Consider the following 21,046-nt stretch of genomic DNA (forward strand, 5'->3'; position numbering starts at 1 on the left):
GAGCTGGCCTGATTTGCGGTAGCTGCACTCGAGCAGCGTGCAGGGTTGCGTAAAACTCAAGACATTTTCTGTTCTCCACTGGTCACTGAAGAAAAGGGAATGAAGACAGGAAAGAAAGTAATTAGGAAGGACAGTGACTTTTTCAGGATTCAGAAATTTGTGTGGTGTATTGGTTTCAGGGGGTGATGCTGTTGCCTCCTCACAGTCAAGAATTCCACGGACCAAAGCATAGGTGAGCCCCTGAAATGTGCCCAAATGAAAGTCTAATGGAAAACTACGTACTTCCAGCCTGGCTTAGAACTGTAAACTGACAGCTCTGCCGTGTTAGGAGCTCACATGTCAGTATTTCTAGTGGGGGGGGTGGGAAAAAAGCCAGTGCTACAGCAGGGCTAGGATGTGCCAGCGTCACCGGGAAGGCCGCGGGCGGCCCCGGCTCCGGCATCGTGTGGCGGCCAGCCCAGCAGGTAGTGCCAGAAGGGAAGGCTGAAAGCGGGCCTTGATGATGCGCAGCAAGGAAGGGTTGCTGCTGCCCTGGGAGCCTCCGGCCGTCCTGCTGCAGCCCGCTCCTGGGCAGGCCTGGGGCTGTGCAGGACCCCCGTGTGCCAGCCCTGCCCGCCGCTGCTGCCGGAAAACGGCACCAGAGGGGGCACAAGGAGTTGGGAAGGGACGCGGCCGGGAGAGCTGAGCCCCGGTGACCAAAGGGACGTTCCAGGCCGTACGATGCCGCCTGCCCCGCCTCGTGACCCGGAGGGGCGGGGAAGCCGCTCCCCCGAGAAGCCACGGGGGCTGGGCCCGTCCCCAAGATGGCTGCCTACCTGCAGTGGCGCCGCTTCGTCTTCTTTGACAGAGAGATGGTGAAGGAGCCGGAGGGGGCCGGCGGGAAGCCCTTCGCCCTGCCCCCGGGCATCGCCGTCTGCGACTCGGGCCGGGGAAGCCTCGTCTTCGGGGATATCCTGCGGCTCGGCGGGGCCGGGAGCTGCGGCGGGGCGGGGCGGGTCGGGGCTGCGCGGGCCCGGCGGGGCTCCGGCCTCGGGAGCGCGGCAGCTCCCTGCTGGAAGGCTTGCCTGGCCTTTGCCTCTCGGAAAAAGATGCCGGTGGATGCTTTGCTGCCCTTGGGCCGCCCCGCAGAAGCGCGTTGACTGCGGCCTCACCAGAGCTCAGCGAGAGGCGAGCGTGAAGGGGTTTGATCCCGGTACGATGGGAGCCGTGGGGTTGTGTTTTCTTGGGTTTTTTTTTCCCTTTGCACACCTTAACTGCGATCTACATATGGAAGGTCAGATTTGGTTTTTGCCTCGCTCCCTTCAGCTCAGTAGTTTCCAAGCGTACAAGCTCCGGGTGACGCATCTGTACCAGCTGAAGCAGCACAGCATCTTGGTTTCTGTTGGTGAGGATGAAGAGGGAATTAACCCCTTGGTAAGTCCGCTGACAAAGAGAGGAAGATGCATTTGTGTTGTGGGTCGTTCTTAAGACTACTGCGATTACCTCGGTTGACCTTCCTTACCTCGAGCAGCTTGCTCGTTCTGGGCACTGTTACGTCCGACGCCAGGCCTCGGCCTCCTAATACCTCACGTTTTGCTTATGCCAGATTGTCGTCGTTTGTAGGTTAAAGTCTGGAACCTGGAGAAGCGAGATGGTGGCAATCCTCTTTGCACACGAATTTTTCCAGCCATACCGGGTAACAAGCCCACAGTTGTATCCTGCCTAACTGTCCACGAGAATCTTAATTTCATGGCTATTGGTAAGTAAAACTGCACTGTTAGTACAGTTTAAGCTAGTGCTTAAGAAAAATAGTATGGTCCTCACTCAGAGGTAGGGAAAATGAATAGCTAGCACAAAAATCAGCATCGAACGTCCTGACGGTTTTTCTTCTCACGCAGTTTTTGTGGTATTCTCACAGAGAGATAGCGAATCTCGTGCTGTCAGAGAGCTTGAGGAGATAGATACGTAAATGTAGCCTGAGTCTGTATATATTGCAGTAATAACTTCGATACTTAAAAGGGAAGCACGTATTTTTAGCTGATGTCATCTTTCCCCACCAGTCAGTGAGGTTACGCGTTTATTGAGCTTAGCGCTAAATTTAGCTTTCACTGTAGTACAGGAGAAAACGTAGCTTTTGTGATACCTAATCTTACAGAGAGGTTTTTTCCAAGTGCTGTATAGAAACCTTTTTTCAAAGAAAAAAAGCCGATTTCCCTCTTTGGATTTAACCATTCCTTTGTAATGCTTCTTGCTTAACTTCTGACAGAGTAAGAGCAGCAATGTTGTGAGGTTACAGGTGCTTTCAGTGAGTTGGTCCCTGCACTGAAATCCAAAAGTTTTCCGTATGCGCGTTGTGGCCTTTCACCCTGGGACAACTTGCAGGACTGGGGCTGTCTGCAAGCTGTGAACACCACGCGTTTTGCTCGCTCTTAGGAAATCTTCCTCTAGTCTTTTTACAGTGTGTACTCTGTTTGGAGTAAGCCAGTGAATTAGAACGATAGTTACAGTTGGCGGAGGAGAAAGCTGTTTGGAAAACAAAATACAGAGACGCTCAAACAGAAATAACCTGCAAGTGAAGTTGGTGTGTGGAAAGCAAGTTGAACCTTGCCGAACAGTGACATCCTGTGTGCAGCTGGGTGACGGCTCGGAACTGTAACAGGAGGAATCGGGGGTGGTTTGGCACATACTTCCATGACACGAGAACCTGCGGCAGTCCTATTACTTAATACCTTGCTGGCGAGCAAGATGTCGTCTCTGACTGGAGCTGCCCTAACTGACGCTGGATAATGTTTCAGGTGTGCCGTAGAAGTAACAGTTTAATCTGTCCCCTTCACCAGGTTTTGCAGATGGGAGTGTTGTACTTACAAAAGGAGACATCACTCGAGACCGGCACAGTAAGACCCAGATCCTACATGAAGGCAGTTATCCGGTTACTGGCCTTGCGTTCCGACAGTCTGGCAAAACAACGCATCTCTTTGTGGTGACCACAGAGAACATCCAGGTGGGAAGTTAATTGGGAAAAATGAGACTCTGACTCGCAAATTGCATTGGCTTCAGAGTCTGGTTTGGAGCGATCCCCAAAACCTTGCGTTTCCTCTGTAGTCTTATACGCTTTCAGTGAAAGACTATCCTCACCTGGAGCTGGACACTCACGGTTGTGGACTGCGCTGCTCATCTCTCAGCGACCCTTCCCAGGATCTCCAGTTCATTGTGGCAGGAGACGAATGTGTGTACCTTTATCAACCAGACGAACGTGGCCCCTGCTTTGCCTTCGAGGGACAAAAGCTGATTGTTCACTGGTTTCGGGGGTACCTCGTCATTGTCTCCAAGGACCGAAAGACTTCTCCGAAGTAGGGCTTCTGGGAACAGATGAGTTCGTTTCGCTCTTGCGGCTTCCTGCTTTCCCTCTTTTTTCCTCCTTCCCTGCAAAGCTTCGCTCTTGGGGGCCGATTGCAACTTTGTCAGAGGTTGTTAAGATTCATCCGGACCCGTATATCGATTAACTTCCGTTGTGAGAGTAGCACATTACTGAATGAGTGGGATTTTTTTTCCCCGTCCTATGAATTTCTCAGTCGAACACGTAGGTGGAATTTGTGTATAAATACATGGTGTTTTGCTTCTGGGTCCGCTTAGGTTAATCGCCCAAATGAACCCCATTTGTCTTTCTCTCTGGACATCTCTAGTTTGCGTAGGTATCAAGAATTCCAGTTACGCTCTCCTTGTCTTCTAAAACTTTATTCTGCTCTCCAGGTCAGAGTTCGCTGGGAATGAGGCACAGAATTCGGACAAACAAGTCCTGAATATCTATGACTTGTGCAACAAATTCATCGCATACAGCTCGATCTTCGATGATATAGTGGATGTCTTAGCAGAGTGGGGTTCTCTCTATGTACTGACCAGAGATGGGAAGATTCACGTCCTGCAGGAGAAGGACACACAAACCAAACTCGAGGCATGTAAATCTGTTTTGTTATTAGTCTCTGCCTTATGCAAGATTGTGGTCTCTGCAAGATTGTACTGGCTCTGCAGATCGAAAAGTCGAACCTTTCAGGTGAGCGAGTTACATAACAAGCGACCTGATAGCGTTTTGGCATAACCGGCATTGTAACGCATTTAGTATTGAAAAGCCTGAGCACACATATGCATACAGCACCAAAAAGAAGAAACAATTTGTTTTCCAGGTGTGTCTGACCTTCTTTTGCGGGGTGGTATTTCCCTCATGCTGCTCTTACCCTGTGTTTCACAGATGCTATTCCGGAAGAACTTATTTGAAATGGCCATTAACCTGGCCAAGAGCCACCACTTGGACAGCGACGGTTTGTCAGAGATTTTCCGGCAGTATGGCGATCATCTGTATAACAAGGGGAACCATGATGGAGCCATCCAGCAGTATATCCGGTAAGCGGGGGTCTTGTGGAGCCGTGATGACGTAGTACACGTAGGAGCTACGGAGGCCTTGATTTCTGTTTCAGCCCAGGAATAAAACCGAACCAACCCCCAAAAAAACCTAAGCCGTGACTTGAGGTGAAAATTCTACCAGTAGAGAGGAACGTGTCAGTGAGATTAAAAGCCTCAGAAAAAGTTGCTTGGAAATTGCTCTGTACACCTCAGGATAAAGTTCTGTTTGATCATATTTTAACATGAATAATGAAGGCACATTGGGATGGAGTGGGGCCTGATGACGTCCTTATAAACCAGGGATCGCTCTAGGCAAGATGGTTGATGTGATTTGACCGTGTATGGCAGTCTTCTTGGAACATGCTCCAACAGCTTAATGTCAGTTTTAAAAGGTCTCGGGGTTTTTTAAAACTTGGAGCAGCCTGTTTTGGGGCTTGCCGAAAACTTCACGTTCGGTCTCTTTAGAACCCCACAAAGTGCTACGTTCATGTAGAACTGAAACTTTGGAGTCCCGACATCTAGCGAGAGTCGGCATGTATTTTATTGTCAACTGGCATTAAGTGTCAGGATAACTGTGGCTAAACTGCTCCCTGTGGGCATGAGTGTTTAAAGCCAACTTGGAGTTATGCGGCTGAAATGAAGGAAAACGTAGCTTTTGTTCCCCTTTTTTGGGGCTTCCCAGTTAGCTGTGGTCAGAGCGTAGTCCATCTTCTCACTGCCTCCTTTAAAGGAGGATTAACTCCATCTGTGCTGTCGCCGTCGTCCCAATCGCAGCCTTTGTAAAGGGCTGGTTGTTTCACTGTGCGTGTAGATGGGTGGTCATACACCATAACTAGTTGTTACTTCTGATGCGTAGCCGAGTGGTCCCAAGTGGGTTAGTGCCTGCTGAAGTTAAGGCTTCTCCGAGCTCTATTGTTAATATCCCCATTTCTTTTGACTTAATGGGTATACGGTCTCTTGTGACTTGACTCTTCCCTCCCAGAACTATAGGGAAGCTGGAACCGTCTTACGTTATTCGGAAATTCCTGGACGCTCAGCGCATCCACAACCTCACTGCTTATCTGCAAACGCTCCACCTGCAGTCCCTGGCCAATGCAGACCATACTACGCTTCTGCTGAATTGCTATACCAAACTCAAAGACAGCTCCAAACTGGAGGAGTTCATTAAGGTATTGGGGGAAGGTGAAATCGTGCAAAGTTGTTACATCATCAGAATAATGACAAAGGGGTAGCGTCGACATTGTAAATTGGCTCCTGTGGGGCTGTTGAGAGAAGGAAGAGCGGGTTTGTCCCTCAGTAGCCTTGTCTTTGCTCCTTTATTTCCAAACTCTGGTTACATTCTCAGTTTGTGAGTCTGGAGTGTGCTGGCTCTTGCCAGCGTGACTGGCAAGCTGACGAGAGGCGATTAGACTACTTCCTTTCTGCGCGTGTGCTCTTTCCCTTGCGTGAGAGGTACTAAGTTGTCCCTGCTCTGGCTTTCCTCCTCTTAGGTAAATGATTGCTGCTTGTGGCCTGTGGGAATGTCACTGACGGACCATCTTTCTGCTTCTGTTCTTGCAGACGAGTGAGAGCGAGGTCCGCTTTGATGTGGAAACGGCGATCAGGGTGCTTCGTCAAGCGGGTTACTACTCCCACGCTGTGTACCTGGCAGAGAAGCATGCGCATCATGAATGGTACCTCAAAATCCAGTTAGAGGACATCAAGGTGAGGCGACATTATTGCTCCCGGGTTCTTACTGGGGAGAATACCACTTCTCTAGCCTCCTCTTTAGTGAGAATACCGTTTCCCTGACGTCTTTCCTGCGGCTAGCGTGCTGACAGGACTGCTGAGGCAGCAGTAACCACACCTGCTGCCGCTTCTGTGTTGGCTTTCCGCTTTTAGCTCGTGCGGTAGACTAGGGGTGGAAATCAGAGGGCCTTACTCGTTCTGTTTCAGATGCGGCTTTTAACAGTGCCCTTTAAGAGGAGGGATGGTCGATAGTGAGAGATTGACCTAAATTGCGCTCTCTTTCCCCTGGGCCACAGCCAGTCTTCCTCCCTGAGGAGGAAAATAAGCAGGAATAGTGAACCAGGTGATAACTCAGAACAAACGGTGGTCAAGGCATACTCCCAGCATGTCTTCGGTGTTTTCTGTCCTAACCTCAAAGTGGAGAGCAGAAGTCGATGTCATGTGATTTTGGGATTTTTTTGTTTTGTTTTTGTTGGCTGCCTCCGCAGAACTACCAAGAGGCTTTGCGCTACATTGGAAAGCTGCCTTTTGATCAGGCAGAGAGTAACATGAAGCGGTATGGTAAAATCCTGATGCACCATGTCCCTAATGAGACCACAGAATTGCTGAAGATCCTTTGCACTGATTACCAACCGTCAGGAGACAATGAAGGCCCTGGGATGCTGGAAGGAAAAAAGGTACCGTTTGCGTTGACCGAGAGTTGTCGCTCTCGAGTAGTAACTTCACAGCAAGCCAGCGCTCCTGCGCGCCATGTGGTGCAGGCCTGATGTTCTAGGTATAATGAGAAGCCCCGTCCTGGTGTACTGATAGTCCCAGAGACAAGAGAGCACTTAAAGCTATTGCTCAGAACCAATTCCCGCCGTAATCGGCATCCCATACTGTGCCGTATCCGTCACGTCACAGACTCTGGGAATGAGCACTCTGCGCGGCAGGGAAGAAGTACCCGTCTGGCTGCGACTGGTCTGGGTGCTTGACTGTTTCTGGCTCTGTTACAGGCTAATTCAGAGGAGTTCATTCCAGTCTTTGCAAACAACTCCCGAGAACTGAAGGCTTTTCTGGAGCACATGACTGAGGTGCAGGCTGACTCTCCGCAGGGCGTCTACGACACTTTACTGGAACTTCGACTTCAGAACTGGGCACATGAACAGGATGAGCAGGTTTGAGCTCCTCCAGCTTTGTGTTTTGAGAGGGAGATTTGGTGTCTTTGAATCCTGTTTGCATTCCTGCCAACCCGTAACCTTTCCAGATGGGCACTGGTAACACAAGGCCGTGCCGGACAAATGGCACATAAATGGGGAAAGCAGCCTGCTAGGAGGGAGAATACTCCTTTCCGTGAGGCTGAGCTTGTTTTGTATGAATCTTATTTAAGAACAGATTGCAGACAATATGACCTCTGTGGACAGATGCCTCTCCCACAAAAGTAGCTCCATTTGCATGCCTGGGTCTCTGAGGATGCTGGCTGTTTGGGCAAAAGAAGTCATGTCCTGTGTGCTTAAAAGGGATAGAGGGCAAACGGCAAAACTGTCCTCCTCTTGGAAGGAGCTGCAAATTGCTGTCGGGTCTTGGTGCAAAATGTTCTCTGTGCATGTGTGTGTGGCTCTCCTCGACCTCTCCCCCTTCTCGGTAGATCAAGGAGAAGCTGCACAATGAAGCCCTCACCCTCCTGAAGAGTGGAAGGTTCGAAACAGTCTTTGATAAGGCCTTGGTTTTATGTCAGATGCACAATTTCAAGGATGGTGTCCTCTACCTCTACGAGCAGGGCAAACTGTGAGTGTTGCTCTTGTCTGTAGGGTCCCGTCCTTCCCCCCCACCCCACAGAGATTTCTGAGCCAGAAATGTCCCTGCCTTGCAACAGTAACGACCTCTTTAGTATCGCAAGATGGGAATTGTAGATCATTCTTCACCTGAAAATATCTTGTTGTTCGAGCAGGGCAGTTATGTGGAGAGTGAATGACAGACCTGTCTTGGCTTCTGTGCGAATGCCTGGGGATTGCATAGCTGGGTGAAAACCTGAGGTCCCTGTAACAACTCGAAAGAAGAGATTGTTGCAGCTGACGAGCCTCTTTCTCCCGTAGTTTCCAACAGATCATGCACTACCACATGCAGAATGAGCAGTACAAGAAGGTGATTGAGGTGTGCGAGTCGTATGGAGACCAAGAGGCTTGTCTCTGGGAGCAGGCTCTCGGCTACTTTGCGCGGAAGGAGGAGGACTGCAAAGAGTATATTGCTGCGGTGCTGAAACGCATCGAGAGCAAGAATCTTATGCCTCCGCTGCTTGGTAATAATGACATGTGGCACCCCAAAACCCCCCCCCAAAACCCAAACTAGTTTATAGCACGCTCTGTAGATGAGAAATTTGAGAGAAGCATCAATGAAGTTTGAGCCCACCGTTTGAAATAATGACCTGCTCTATAGGGAAAAGTGATGCCAGTCACAGGTCCCTGATTAGGGCAAAAGATCTGCAGGATCAGTCGTAGAGATGTCTGTACATGATTTCTATCCTGTCAGTGTGGGGAGGTGGAGGGCCTGCTGAAACTCCTGCTGTGCCTTAGTGGAGAAGTTGAACTGGAAGCCAATCCACTAGATCCTTGCTTTGCCCCTTTTGGTCTGAGCTATCCAAATGTGCTCCCAGTCACCCCTTTCTGGAAGAGGTCAAACTGAAATCAAGTCTTTAGATGAGCTCTCCGACTCAGTGAGAATGCTGACTGCCTTTGCCTCTAAGTGGCCTTTTGCAGGAAAGCGGTCTGTCCAGGTAGGACTAGCGTAGCTGCAGTTTTGTTGCCTCTGTTGAAACTAACACCTCGGTTGCTCTCAGTTGTGCAGACGCTGGCTCATAACTCCACAGCCACACTGTCTGTGATTAAGGATTATCTTGTCAACAAGCTGCAGAAGCAGAGCAGCCAGATAGAGAAGGATGAGCAGGAAATTCAGAAATACCGAGAAGAAACTACAAGGATCCGCCAGGAGATCGAAGAGCTAAAAGCAAGGTGTGGGACTGTGTGCTGTCTCATCTTAAATGGGATAGAACTGTCCTTTTCTTTTATTAAGGAAAAATATACTTTGTCTTTCTTGCCCTTCTGCCTCCTCTCGCTCTCTCAGTCCCAAGATCTTTCAGAAGACCAAGTGTAGCATTTGCACCAGTGCTCTGGAGCTGCCTTCGGTCCACTTCCTGTGCGGTCATTCCTTCCACCAGCATTGCTTTGAAAGCTACTCGGAGAGTGATTCCGAATGTCCGACTTGCATGCCAGAAAATCGCAAAGTGATGGACATGATCCGAGCCCAGGAGCAGAAGAGAGATCTGCACGACCAGTTTCAGCATCAGGTAGGGTAATACTGCCTGTCTTACCAAGTTGAAATAAATAGGGCTTAGATTTGTTTACAGATCCCTCGAGGCTGGTGGGGAAGGGTAAGGTGAGAGTATTTTGTAATCAAGGTCACTGTTGACTGTGAGTAATGAGGCATTAGGCCCCAGGGTGACTGCATTGTAGGGCATAAAGAGTCCTTGATGCTCTCCAAAGATGAAAGAGGAACTGTTCTCACCTGACTCCGAAACAGATAGAGACCTACTGGTCAACAGGTTGTATAGAACAAATTAAGGAGGAAGGAAAAAAAGGGTTGTGTGAATTGGGACGGGACCATGCAGTTGGGGTACACCAAAAGCATTGTGTCTGCACGGTGTTTCCCAAGGCTGTAGTGGTGAGGTTGAGAATGGGATGTTAGCTAGAACACGTTAACACGCGTGGAAGCCAGAGTAGCTGAGGCAGTCACTTTCTTGCTCGAGATAATTGTTCGTCACCTTGTCAATGTGTGGCTCAAACGTAAGATTGAAACAAGAGGTGGAACGGCTGGCAGCAGAAAACCATAGCAGGGGAAGCCGCTCATGTGGCACTTGCATTGAGCTGCCAGAATAGCCGAGGAGTGACGTGGGCCGCTGCCTCTCTAATGAAGAGGCCGTAAGCGCGGGGGGGCGAAAGGAAGGCGGGTGGAGGCCAGAGGCCCTGGAGGCATTTGTCGATGCTGCTGCTTTGTGTCCGGCAGCTCAGGTGCTCCAATGATGGCTTCTCCGTCGTCGCCGACTACTTTGGTCGAGGCGTCTTCAATAAGCTCACCCTCATCACGGACTTGCCCTCGGGAAAGGCAGCTGCCACGATTGAGGCCGGCCTGCAGCGGGAGCTGCTCATCCACACCAAGCGCAGCACCTGACCCCGGGCCGCGTCACTGCGCACCCTCTCTGCCTGTACGGGGTTCCCCCGCGTGTCGTCGGCACCCTGTACGCGGCCTTCACCCTGATCTCTCCCTCGGCCCCACAATAAATCCGACGAGCCGCGCAGTGCGCCCAGTGGCTGGGGCGGGGCCTGAGGGCGCGGGGCGGGGTCTGAGGGGGAGGGATCTAATGGAGAGGGGGCGGGGCCTCCGCTCTTCTTCAGGGTCGCGGGCGTTACCGGCCGGCGAGGGGCGTCGGTCGCGCGGCCGGACGTGACGTCGGGAGGCGGGCTCCCGCCATGGAGCAGTGCGGGGCGAGCTGAGAGCTGAGGCGCCGTCATGGCCGAGCCGCGCGCGGCCGCCGTGAGTCGGGGGCTGTGCAGCGCGCGTGGCGAGCAGGGGTGGGGGGCAGGCGCGGCGCCGGGGCGGGCTCTGACCCGGTCGTTGCCGCAGGGCGAGAACGGCGTGGGCGGCAGAGCGGTCCGCGTGGGCACCCGCCGGAGCCAGGTAGGCAGCGGCGGGGCTGGGGCTCGGGGGGGGGGCTCCCGTCCTCGGTACCCGCGGCTGGCGGGGAGCCCGAAGTGGCGCCGCGTGGGAGCGGAGGCGTTCGTCCCGGCGGTCCCGCGACCCGGGCAGCGAGCTCTCGCCGGCGGCAGAGAGAGGCCGAGCTGCTTCGTGGGAGCCCCCTGCGGGGAGCTCACGCGTGGCGGTTCCCCCCGGGACTCTTCCAGTAAGTTCTTAAACCGCTTTCCGCGGAGCGCGGGCCACGGCCCGTTGTGAAGAGCGCTGCCTCTGAGGAGTTAATGGCGGGCGGGGGCTGCGAGGCTTGTGCAGCTCTTCTAAGGAGGTGGGAAAAAACCGACGACCCCACGAAAGACGCCCTGCGAGTGGCGGCTGCAGCCCCCCCCAGAGGAGAGGGCAGGAGGGAAGGGACGTGTCCGGAGATACAGCGGGTATCTCCTGCCAGCCGGTTGCAGCAGGGAGGAGCAGGCTCGCAAAGGGAGATAAGTGCTCTTCAGGCCTTTGTTCTGAGATAATCTTCTTCGTTCTGGTAGCGCGTTCTAGGAAGAATTCTGTGCTTTCCAGAAGGTGTAACACATAGACATCAGGGCGAGAGGCACCGCTGTGCATGCCTGCTGCCTCTTTTTCTAACCTGAGGCTCTTGTGGCACTTTACAAAGGCAAGCAGCTATTTACACTCCTTCTACATGTAGGGAAACTGCAGTCCTGAGCACAAAGTTGGCTGCCCCAGGCTACACAGCTCATCAGTGGGAGAAAAGCTGAAACTCACCTGCGGTTGCTTGGGTCTGCTGCCACTTGCATGTGCGGAAGGCTCCTCTGCTAGTGTAATTCTGGTTTTCTTTGCCTTGCTTCTGCTGTTCTTAGGCAAGGGAATGTTCTTCCTGCACTTTACTGCTTTAAGATCTGTTGCTTGCTGTGCGTGTAGACCAAAGCTGTTACTTTTATTTTTGTCCATAGAAACTCTGAATAGAGCTCTGATCTTTCAGAGGATAAGCAACTCCTATTTGTCAGTAACTATAGACTTTTTTTTTCAGCAGCATAGCGAAATCCTATTGGCTTTTCCCCAAACTTGCAGTATTGGTAAAATTCATACTCTTAGCAAAAACAGAGGGTACCCGGCCTGCGATATGACTTGTTTGTTCATCGCTGAGCAACAGGAGGAGGTGTTACTCTGCCACTTAGCTGATAAAATAAGTTCTTCGGTGAAATGCTCCAGCCATGATATGAGTCCACAGGGTTCAAGGAGTTTGGACATAGGAGCAATTTTTACTTGGGGCTGCTTATTTCTAATGCTTTCGATTTAGCCAACGCATGCCTGACCATCGGACAATGGCAAAGTGGTCTCTAGCTACTGTATGGATGATGTGCTCTTTGTATAGGGCTTTGCTTTCTGCTTCGTTGCAGCTGGCCCGGATTCAGACCGACAGCGTAGTCGAGATGCTCCGTGAGCTATACCCCAACCTTTGCTTTGAGATTGGTAAGTTTTTTTGGATGCTGCCCTGGGGTAGATGGCAGCAGGAGCCAGCTGCTTATCTTCACGTGCAAGAGGTGTGTGTAGAGGGCTGTCATGAGGAGGAGGCTTTGACCCCGCTTATCTGAGTGCGCTGTCTGAATTCATTTAGGTTGTGTGGCTGAGCAACTGCTGCTGGTTTCTTCTAGGGGAGAAAGGTGGATTTCATAAGCTCCTGATGATTGCCGCCGAGTATGTCACGCAGGCGGTGTTATGTTGCTCTGTTTGAGAACCTGGTATCGCTCTGGCCGCACCCCACTATGCGTTAGGGATGTTTTCCTGCCCGGGGCTTGAGCTGTTCAGCCTCAGAGAAGAAGCGCAGGGATAATGGGAGCCCAGCCTTGCACTGAAGAGAACTGCTGAGTACCTGTTTACTGGCACTCCAGAGAAAGAGTGTGGCAACTTGTGTTGGGTCAGCTCTTCCCAAAACCTGCCCTCTTTCCCCTCGCTCTGTTTTTGAGGACAGCGAAGGAAGTCTCATTTCACTCACCTTGAGCGCAGCGTATTTCTAGAAGCGAGCTGCTCTTGTATTTATCTTGAGTCTGTGTTTACACAGTAGCCTGTGATGCTGTACTGCTCGTTGCATGTTACATTGGTATTTCCAGTCCAGGCCTACGTGCTCTGACCAAGCCTTACGTTTTACTTGTGTTCTCTCTCTGCGCAGTTGCCATGTCAACGACCGGAGACAAGATCTTGGATACAGCACTTTCCAAGGTAAAGGTTCTCTTCTTCCTCTACACAAGAAGTTGTATTTGACGATATATTTGCAGATTTTTCTTTTGCGACTCATGTTCCTCCATTTATGTGTAGATCGGGGAGAAGAGCCTCTTCACCAAAGAGCTGGAAAACGCACTTGAAAGAAACGAGTAAGAGCTCATTGTTTTCTCTTCCTCCTCTGGCATTTGTGCTGCTCTTTGGACGTCTTTGGCTTGCTGTGTATGTGATCTAGTTTCCTTCTGTTCTGGTACCTCTCTGGCTAAGAAATCCTTTGATAAGTCATTGTCTTCCCCCTGTCGTGTCCCTGCCGCCGCCCCCCCAGACGTAGGCCACGTATTTCGAAGTGGAGTTGTTGTGTTGCTTGGTCTGCCTCAGTTAGGTTTTTTCCTCCTGTGATTTGCGTGTTACATGCGCATCACAGAGGATGTAATCTAGCCATCTAATTCCTGCTTACGAGTATGTTCTTTTAAAAATACTTTGCTTGGTGGTGTTAACATATTGCATAACATATTCAGTGTTAGCATGTTAACATTTATGAACATATTTGCGTGCTAAATATGCAGGAGAATTGGGCATGGGCAAGTTGTGCTGCTTTCTGTGTAACTTCTTTCTACCGAAAAACTGTTCAGGCTCCTGCTGGAGCAAAGAGATATTAATGCTTTTTTTTTTCCCCCTTCTTTTTTTCTTTTTCAATATCCCCAGGAGAGTTTCAGTGGTGCTTACACCTTAGTTAAAGTAGGTTTAAAAACAGAGATATCCTTCTGCGTCTCTGACATGTAGGCATGTGATACTGCATTTTTGAGTAAGGTTGGTGGAAAAAATACTGGAGACTCAGGCATTTACAATGACGTTTGTTGGCCTTGTCATGAAGCAGATAGCGTTTACTTTGGCTAGCTATTATTTTCAGTTCGAAGGATAACGCCAGACAACGTGCTAGTTGCATATTGGTACGATGAGTCTCTCCGTGGGAACATCTCCAGCGTCTTCTCCTCATTCAGCTTGATTGTTGTAATGTGTCTTGCATCGCTGCTGGGTGGAAGGCATGGTCTTAATTTACAGGTGGGAAAAGAGAGATAGAGAAAGGTGAAGTGGCTTTTCTGGAGTAACACCAGAATTCTATAGTAATTCTGGCTATAGAATCCTGAAATTCCTCCCTCTTCTCCAAATTGCTTCCCAGGGTGGATTCACACTTTTCTGTAGACCACCTGCAGGCCTCTGGTAGGTACTGCGTGAGCAAAACCATCTGTTCAGTGATTACTGTTCTCTAATTTTTAGAGTTGACCTCGTGGTTCACTCCTTGAAGGACCTGCCGACTTCTCTTCCTCCTGGCTTTACCATCGGCGCTGTCTGCAAGTAAGCGTGGACACGAGGCTCGATTCTCCGAGGGACTTGTGTTTTACAGTGTTGGTAGCGGTAGGAAAGCAAAGGCAGCTTAGGCCCTCTTAGGTGTTCAAAGTTTGACCACCCTCTCATTACAATTTCTGAAGCAGTGAAAACGCTAGAGCTGTCCTAGTGTTCTGTAGCCAGCAGGTTTGCTGGAAATTCTTGCTTTTACAATGGTGATGGGGTGTTTTGGAGCCAGAGGTAGTTCCTCTGGGGACAGATAGCTTAACGGCCTTCTGTGCTTGCATTATGTTGCAGAAGGGAAAACCCACTTGATGCTGTTGTCTTTCATCCCAAAAACTGTGGAAAAACACTGAGCCTCCTTCCTGAAAAGAGGTGAGTGGGGAGAGGAAGGGGAAGACAGTCAGGTGTGAAAATGGAAGGGAGGAGTTGGTTGATACTTCCCAGCAACAAGTCAATGAGCTCCCTGCTTTATCCTGTAGTGGTTTTACTCTGCCTTCTGTTAGCTTTCCGTAGATGTTACAGCGAACCCCCTTGCTGAAAAGAGCAATGCTGTCTCATGGGAGCGCTGCACACTGGCTGAGGTTGGATCTCTCGAGCCATCTCGAGTTGCAGTGTTTTCTCAAGTTAGACCCTTTCTTATCACAGTCTCTAGAATGAATTCCTGCTTACTGCAGGGGAATGCATACAGTGCAGGCAGGGTGTCCAGTGCGGTATTTTAGCTTGCATGGGCCTGAACTATGCTCTTGTTCTCACCCAGCCAGTTCTGATTTCTTTGTTGTTTTTTTGGCATCACTTTCTTACGGTTCGGCTGGGAGCATGAGCAGTTTCTCCATTTTGAATTACCTGCCTTTTCATAGAGGTTATTGGAGTCTTTTGTCTGAGACAGCTGAGTGAAATTACTCAGATTAAGGTAAGTATTAGAAAGATTTCACACACACCCCCGCCCCCCCCAAAGTAAAAGAAACAAACTAGCTGTGACACAAATGTAGACTCGCGCTTCTGCGCATCTGGCTAGCAGGAAAATCACGTCTGGTTTAGGTTCCAGGGTACCAAGAAAAGTAAACAGCATACATCTTTAGAAAGGAAATGCTTACTGCCCAGACTGGCAGTTTTCTGTGGTTTCCAGTTACGCACCCTGCTGTCTCCCAAGGTTCTCCTCCCACTGCATTTCTGTTATTGATGAAGTCCCTCCATTTTAGTAGTTGTCTGGCTATGTCTGGTTCAATTTGGGGCAGCTGAGTCTTTTTTTTTTTTTTTCTGTGACAAGTGTTGTGGTCTTTAAATGAGGTTTCATCAGTCCTTGATGGTGGCTAGGGGCTGCCCTCCAGAAGCATCTCCTGTAAATCGGTTCCTTGGGAGTGGCTTGCCTGCATCTAGCTTCAGCCAGGCTTTATGCTAAACCTCACGGAGTGGTTTTCTTTCTTCTAAGGAGATATAAATCATTGGCAGGTTCTTGGATCTTCAATTAAATTACAAAAAGATGTCATTTGTTTCCTTGAAAGTTCTGACGTACCTCTGGCTGGAGGTTAGCGTAGGAGTATTCTGGATTTCATGGATTTTATTTTCCCCACAGTGTGATTGGAACCAGTTCACTTCGGAGAGCAGCCCAGCTCAAAAAGAAGTTCCCTCAGTTAGAATTCAGGGATATTGTATCCTTTCCTGGCAAAATGTGGGAGCTAGGTAAAGCTGCAAACAGGAAAATATAACTTCATGCGAAATCTAGAATCAAGGCTGACTTACACTGCCTGACCTACAAGAACAAACTGCTTCCTTGAAGGCTGCCCTCCAGTAACCTGCTCTGAGAGGGCTGTACAGCACACCATAGCCCATTCTGCCCTCTACTTTCTCATGAGGCTGTAAAAAAGGGGCCAGTCTTAATCCAGCTGAGATTCAGGATGTAGATGAATTTTATGTTAAGGAATGTTCGAAAAACTGCTTGATGGGTGCCTACCGTGCATCTGTCGCAGTGGCATGGCCAAATGCTGATTGGTTCCCGATACCCTGGATGCGATTTGGGCCGCTAGTTCCGATGTGGGCCACTGAACTAGTGGTAAAAGGCACTGTTGCTTCAGTCCTAGTGACCTACTTCTTTGCTATGCAAAAGGAGCTGGTGTGAGGTGTTAATTATGTTCTTAAAAGACATGTGCCTCTTTTGAGAGTCAGTGCTTGAATTAATATTCCATAATGCTCGGCAAAATTCTGCTTAAAGAAACAATTGTCCCTGTTTAACACTTCTCTCGGGACGGTGCTCTGATTGATTCTCATTTGGAGGCTGTTGGATTCTGTACATTCTGTGAACGCACTCAAGCAAATGTTAACTGGTTATAGGACTGTTTGCCTGCCGTTTCTATGCTTGCTTAATCACTTCTGCAGAGAGGGAATTTAAATACCCGCTTAAAGAAGCTAGATGAGAAGGAAGACTTCAGTGCCATCATCCTGGCTGCTGCTGGGCTGAAGAGAATGGGCTGGGAGAATCGCATTGGCCAGGTGAGGAGCAGCAAAGCAGAAAATACCATTCTCTGCGGAACCATCGAGCGCTTGCCTTTCAGACCTCACGGTTGTCCTGTCAAAGATGAGCGTGCAGTCTGCTGAATCCATTGCTGCGTTAGCTCTTGATTTGATGCGCTTCAGGGAGGATTTTGTTGGTTGGTTGGTTTTGTTTTTTTCATACAGAAATTTATACTGTTCAGCTTTCACAGAATCATAGAATCGATTAGGTTAGAAAAGACCTTTAAGATCATCGAGTCGAACAATTAAGCTCACACTGCCAAGGCCGCCACTAAACCATGTCCCTGAGCGCCACATCTACATGCCTTTTAAATACCTCCAGGGATGGTGACTCCATCACTTCCCTGGGCAGCCTGTTCCAGTGCTGGACAACCCTTTTGGTGAAGACATTTTTCCTAATATCCACTCTAAACCTCCCCTGGCGCAACTTGAGGCCATTTCCTCTTGTCCACCTTTCCATGGTGCAGTAACAGTTTGTAATCTGATCGCCTCCCAGTGCTTCGCAGTGCTTGTGTCTAGCAGCGCAGCAGTGTGCGTGACTGAGATTTTTCTGGTTAGCTAATTCACGAAGTGTTACAGTCCAGGTGAAGGAAAGTGCATTATCTCACTTCAGGGGTGGAAACACTGAGGCACGGGAAGGGGGAGGTGATATTTCTTTGGTCAGGTGCAAAATCAATTGATGTGAGAGCCAAGCATAGAATTTGGCTCTCGCTTCCTATATTCTGAACGGTGCAACTTGAGTTAACTCTGATTTTGCTTTCTTCCAGCTCCTAAGCCCTGAAGATTGTCTGTATGCTGTTGGACAGGTGCGTTACAACTTCTGTATCTGAAGCCATACTGCATATTGAAAGCTGGCAGCAGTGTGATGCGTCAGAGTAGTTAATTGTGCCAAATACTTCTAGCATATTGGTTGCCAACTCTTTTCTCAGCCGCTAACGCTGTTTTAGGCACGGCTGGTGGGCAGCATGGTAGTCGGCTCTGTTACCCAGTGTGGCGGGGGCTGATTTTCATCAGTAATGGAAAAACAGTAAAAGGTAAAGGTAACGTGTGGCACAACTACACTGGGGCGACACGGCAGATACGGGGCAGGCTCTGGCAGGATCAGTGTTGCGCTGTACTGGGATACTGCGGTGGCTATCCACAATTATCTTTGCCCTGTTATCCTAACTCCTGTAGGGCGGAGCTGAAACATCTGCCTGGGAGCAATTTCGTAGTGCTCTTGTTTCTAGGTAGGCAAACCATGCCTGCCCGTGCTGGCCGTGTGGCTGCGTTTACACAGTGTTGCACAGCGAGTATCAAACTTGCTAAACCCGAGCTGGCTGTGCATTAGTGATTGCAAGTGCCGAATCTGCAAAGTCAGTCTGGAATAGTGATTTTGATCATGCATTTGTCAGGTACTGTGCAGTTGTCATCCGCCAACAACCCCCTCCAGCCTCATTTCCAGTTTAGGAAATAATTGTTTTGTCCCTGTTACTTGTTCAGCGTTTGATCTTTATCTTGAGAAAAGGTTGGGAAGCTTGGATTTATCCAGCCTTCTTGTCACGAAGGGACATTGGGGTGGGTATTTCTATATATGCAGTCATAACTGGGATAGGCTCTAGAATGGTTTGAGGTGACAGCATGCTCTCGAACACGTGGCTGAAGTAAGTTCTGATCTTCCCTTTACAGCGGCTGCTATAGGATGTCTCTGCAACCAGTGGATTGTTTTGCAATGCATTTCTGTGAACGTCTGAACATAGCTCCCTTTAGTGAAATGCATCCAAGCCTCTTGAGTTCTGTTTCATGACCGATGCTGAGTGCACCCAGAGATGCGTGACGTTGAGGAATTCTTATGATATTATGTTGCGTGTTTCTTTTTCTTCTTCTTCTAGGGTGCCTTAGCAGTGGAAGTTCGTGCCAAAGACCAAGAGATACTGAATATGGTATCTGCCCTGCATGATGCAGACACCGTGTTACGCTGCATTGCTGAGAGAGCCTTTATGAAACGTTTGGTAGGTGTGGCATCCTTGCTCTTCTGCCTGACGCAGTAAATACTGCTCTGCTTGTTGACCTGATGCTGTAGTATGGCAAATCTGTTACGCTTTCCTAAAACTACAAAGTAGAGATTACTTCTGTAATTGGGAAGGGCTGGAAGAGGGATAGGTGGGGTTGCGTGCAGCCCAAGCTTTTTGGCAGCCTCTGCTTTGAACGTGTCGGGTAGGAGCCTCGGTGTCAGCTGCTTTCTGTTTTAGGAGGGTGGATGTAGTGTCCCTGTCGCTGTCAACACCATGCTGAAAGACGGCCAGGTGAGGAGTACCTTGTATTTATCTGGGATTATTTCTGCAAACCTATTCCAGTGCGTGCGTCTTCCCTGATCCTTCCCTGAAGGTAACTCCAGCAGACGCCTTTATAGCCAGGTAGGGCAGATAGGCTTCTGACTTGAGCTGTCCAGCTTTCTGTCCAAAGCAGGAGTGTGAGAATGGGTCTGGCTACCGAAGCTCAGTCTTCTAGAAAATGCCCGTATAAGAAGTACCAAATTCCTTGCCCCTCACCTTCTTTAAAGGTAGTTGCCCTGTGATCTGAAAGTCTTCTTTCAGACCCACTTCTGACCCCAGAAAATCAGTGTTTGTGCACAACAGGGTGTGATTAAGGAGGTGGGAAGCTAGAAAAAAGTTCAGCTTTTTCCTTGCCTTGGGAAGTTGCACCTTCCCCAACAGGGATTACTTTTCTTGTAGTAGTATTGAACCACTATTCTTGCTGATTCCACTGTGCTCGAAAAGCCTTCCCCTCCACGCTTAGCTTTGTGTGTTGCACCTTTTTTTTTGAAAAAAGGGGGTAGTTGGCTTTCTCTTTGTTTGTTTGTTTGTTAATGCGGTATTAACCCCTTCTGTATGTCTTTCCAAGTTGTACTTGACAGGAGCAGTCTACAGTTTGGATGGATCTGATAGCCTGAAGGAGACCATGCAGACCAGTGTTAATTATCCCCAACAGGTAGGTGAACCATGGCAGGTTCAAAATCCAAACCTGAAGCTGAATGGCAAAACCAGACCTCTCGCAATCTGCCTGTTGCTTTTGGTCTGATTCCTTGGAAACTCTAACAGTGCACTGTCACAAGGCTTCTCACACCACAGATTTTACCCTGTTTCACAGGTGGTTAAACTATTCCTTGCCCGCTCCTTCCTGCTGCCTTATGTTGAGGTGTTTGTATTTGCAGAATGAAGACGGACCAGATGACAACGTGCAGCATGTTGGCATTACGGCCAAGAATGTCCCTGGTCAGGCCCAGGAAGCTGCAGAGAACCTTGGTGTTGAACTAGCTAGTCTGCTTCTGAGCAAGGGAGCTAAGCATATCCTTAGCGTGGCAAGGCAGCTCAACGATGCCCGCTAAGCCTGTGGCGTGGTCGGCACAATTGCTACAACTCAAGCAAGTCTAGCAGCTCTACTGTCATCCCTCTTTGGAGGAAGGGATTGATTTAAACATTCACACCGGGTTTCTGTGATGTTTGGGCACAAAAACTTGAAATACTAAGTTGACTAACTTGAGTAGTTCATGCTGTTCAGGGTTTTCATCCCTCTCTGCATTTCTCTAAATTGCAAAGTGTCTCTGTAAAGGTTTTTCAACAATTTTCGTAGCTAGGAAGTTAAAAATTAAAAAAAAAAATCCAAGCCTTCTCCTGTTCCATTTAGGAACAAGGCACTCATTACAGATTATAATCACAGATTCAACTGTGATGGTACTGAAGTGCTGTGCTGACAGTCTAAAGTACTTTTGGTAGCCATTAATGTTATTTGGGCCTGTTTGCTCATCAGAATGCTGGAGAGGAATACTGCTCTTAAGTTCCCAGCACCGGGTTCCTCATGGTAAAGTAGCACAGGTGCCGTGTTCATCATAGGTCTCAGTTAAGGTAAGAAATGGAGTTTGCTGTTATCAGATGCAAATTTGTTGATCAGCCAGTAATAAATTGGGAAGTGAGCAGACAGCCAGCCCAGTCCTAACAGGGTACTCTGAGACAGTAACCCATCTACGCTAACCAGCCCACGGGGAGCCGAAGAGGAAGCCTGCAGTTGGGCTGTTGTGCCTTGCTCTGTAACCATTAGCCCTGTTTATTGTGGCTCGTCGCACTTGCTACCGGGCCACCATCCTCTCAGTGGGGCT

At 49.4% G+C, this 21,046-nt stretch overlaps 2 protein-coding genes across 6 annotated transcripts; both read left to right on the forward strand.

The window, feature by feature from the left end:
* Positions 1–782: 782 nt before the first annotated feature.
* VPS11 (VPS11 core subunit of CORVET and HOPS complexes) lies at positions 783–10,429 on the forward strand. Of its 2 annotated transcripts, none has more exons than XM_072884803.1 (16): positions 783–948; positions 1,265–1,413; positions 1,603–1,738; positions 2,817–2,980; positions 3,082–3,329; positions 3,730–3,931; positions 4,226–4,377; positions 5,360–5,546; positions 5,938–6,081; positions 6,594–6,782; positions 7,101–7,262; positions 7,733–7,872; positions 8,181–8,383; positions 8,921–9,092; positions 9,205–9,427; positions 10,144–10,429. In XM_072884803.1, the coding sequence occupies exons 1-16, from the start codon at positions 804–806 to the stop codon at positions 10,306–10,308; spliced, it is 2,781 nt and encodes a 926-aa protein (XP_072740904.1). In that variant the 5' UTR covers positions 783–803; the 3' UTR covers positions 10,309–10,429. The 2 variants fall into 2 exon arrangements, with proteins under 2 accessions (XP_072740904.1, XP_072740905.1); XM_072884804.1 differs by having other exon boundaries at positions 10,149–10,311.
* Positions 10,430–10,542: 113 nt separating this feature from the next.
* Positions 10,543–20,956, forward strand: HMBS (hydroxymethylbilane synthase). 4 transcript variants are annotated; one of them, XM_072884814.1, is made up of 14 exons: positions 10,543–10,671; positions 10,762–10,815; positions 12,234–12,306; positions 13,004–13,053; positions 13,150–13,205; positions 14,332–14,409; positions 14,698–14,775; positions 15,977–16,052; positions 16,777–16,890; positions 17,679–17,717; positions 18,783–18,902; positions 19,143–19,196; positions 19,795–19,881; positions 20,105–20,956. In XM_072884814.1, the coding sequence occupies exons 1-14, from the start codon at positions 10,648–10,650 to the stop codon at positions 20,276–20,278; spliced, it is 1,077 nt and encodes a 358-aa protein (XP_072740915.1). In that variant the 5' UTR covers positions 10,543–10,647; the 3' UTR covers positions 20,279–20,956. The 4 variants fall into 4 exon arrangements, with proteins under 4 accessions (XP_072740915.1, XP_072740917.1, XP_072740916.1 ...); XM_072884816.1 differs by lacking the exon at positions 19,143–19,196; XM_072884815.1 differs by lacking the exon at positions 10,762–10,815 and having other exon boundaries at positions 10,594–10,671.
* Positions 20,957–21,046: the final 90 nt, after the last annotated feature.

This window comes from Ciconia boyciana, chromosome 20 (genome assembly GCF_034638445.1).
Source record: "Ciconia boyciana chromosome 20, ASM3463844v1, whole genome shotgun sequence".
Lineage (NCBI taxonomy): Eukaryota > Metazoa > Chordata > Aves > Ciconiiformes > Ciconiidae > Ciconia > Ciconia boyciana.

What these genes read in the sequence shown, in the direction of transcription:
- VPS11 (XM_072884803.1), top strand. Translation starts at nt 804, where the DNA reads ATGGCTGCCTACCTGCAGTGGCGCCGCTTCGTCTTCTTTGACAGAGAG. An exon ending in CTCTACGAGCAGGGCAAACT is followed by an intron (nt 7,873 to 8,180) that starts GTGAGTGTTGCT and finishes TTTCTCCCGTAG; the next exon opens with TTTCCAACAGATCATGCACT. An exon ending in ACGACCAGTTTCAGCATCAG is followed by an intron (nt 9,428 to 10,143) that starts GTAGGGTAATAC and finishes TGTGTCCGGCAG; the next exon opens with CTCAGGTGCTCCAATGATGG.
- HMBS (XM_072884814.1), top strand. Translation starts at nt 10,648, where the DNA reads ATGGCCGAGCCGCGCGCGGCCGCC. An exon ending in AGCCTCCTTCCTGAAAAGAG is followed by an intron (nt 14,776 to 15,976) that starts GTGAGTGGGGAG and finishes TTTTCCCCACAG; the next exon opens with TGTGATTGGAACCAGTTCAC. An exon ending in AGTTAGAATTCAGGGATATT is followed by an intron (nt 16,053 to 16,776) that starts GTATCCTTTCCT and finishes TCACTTCTGCAG; the next exon opens with AGAGGGAATTTAAATACCCG.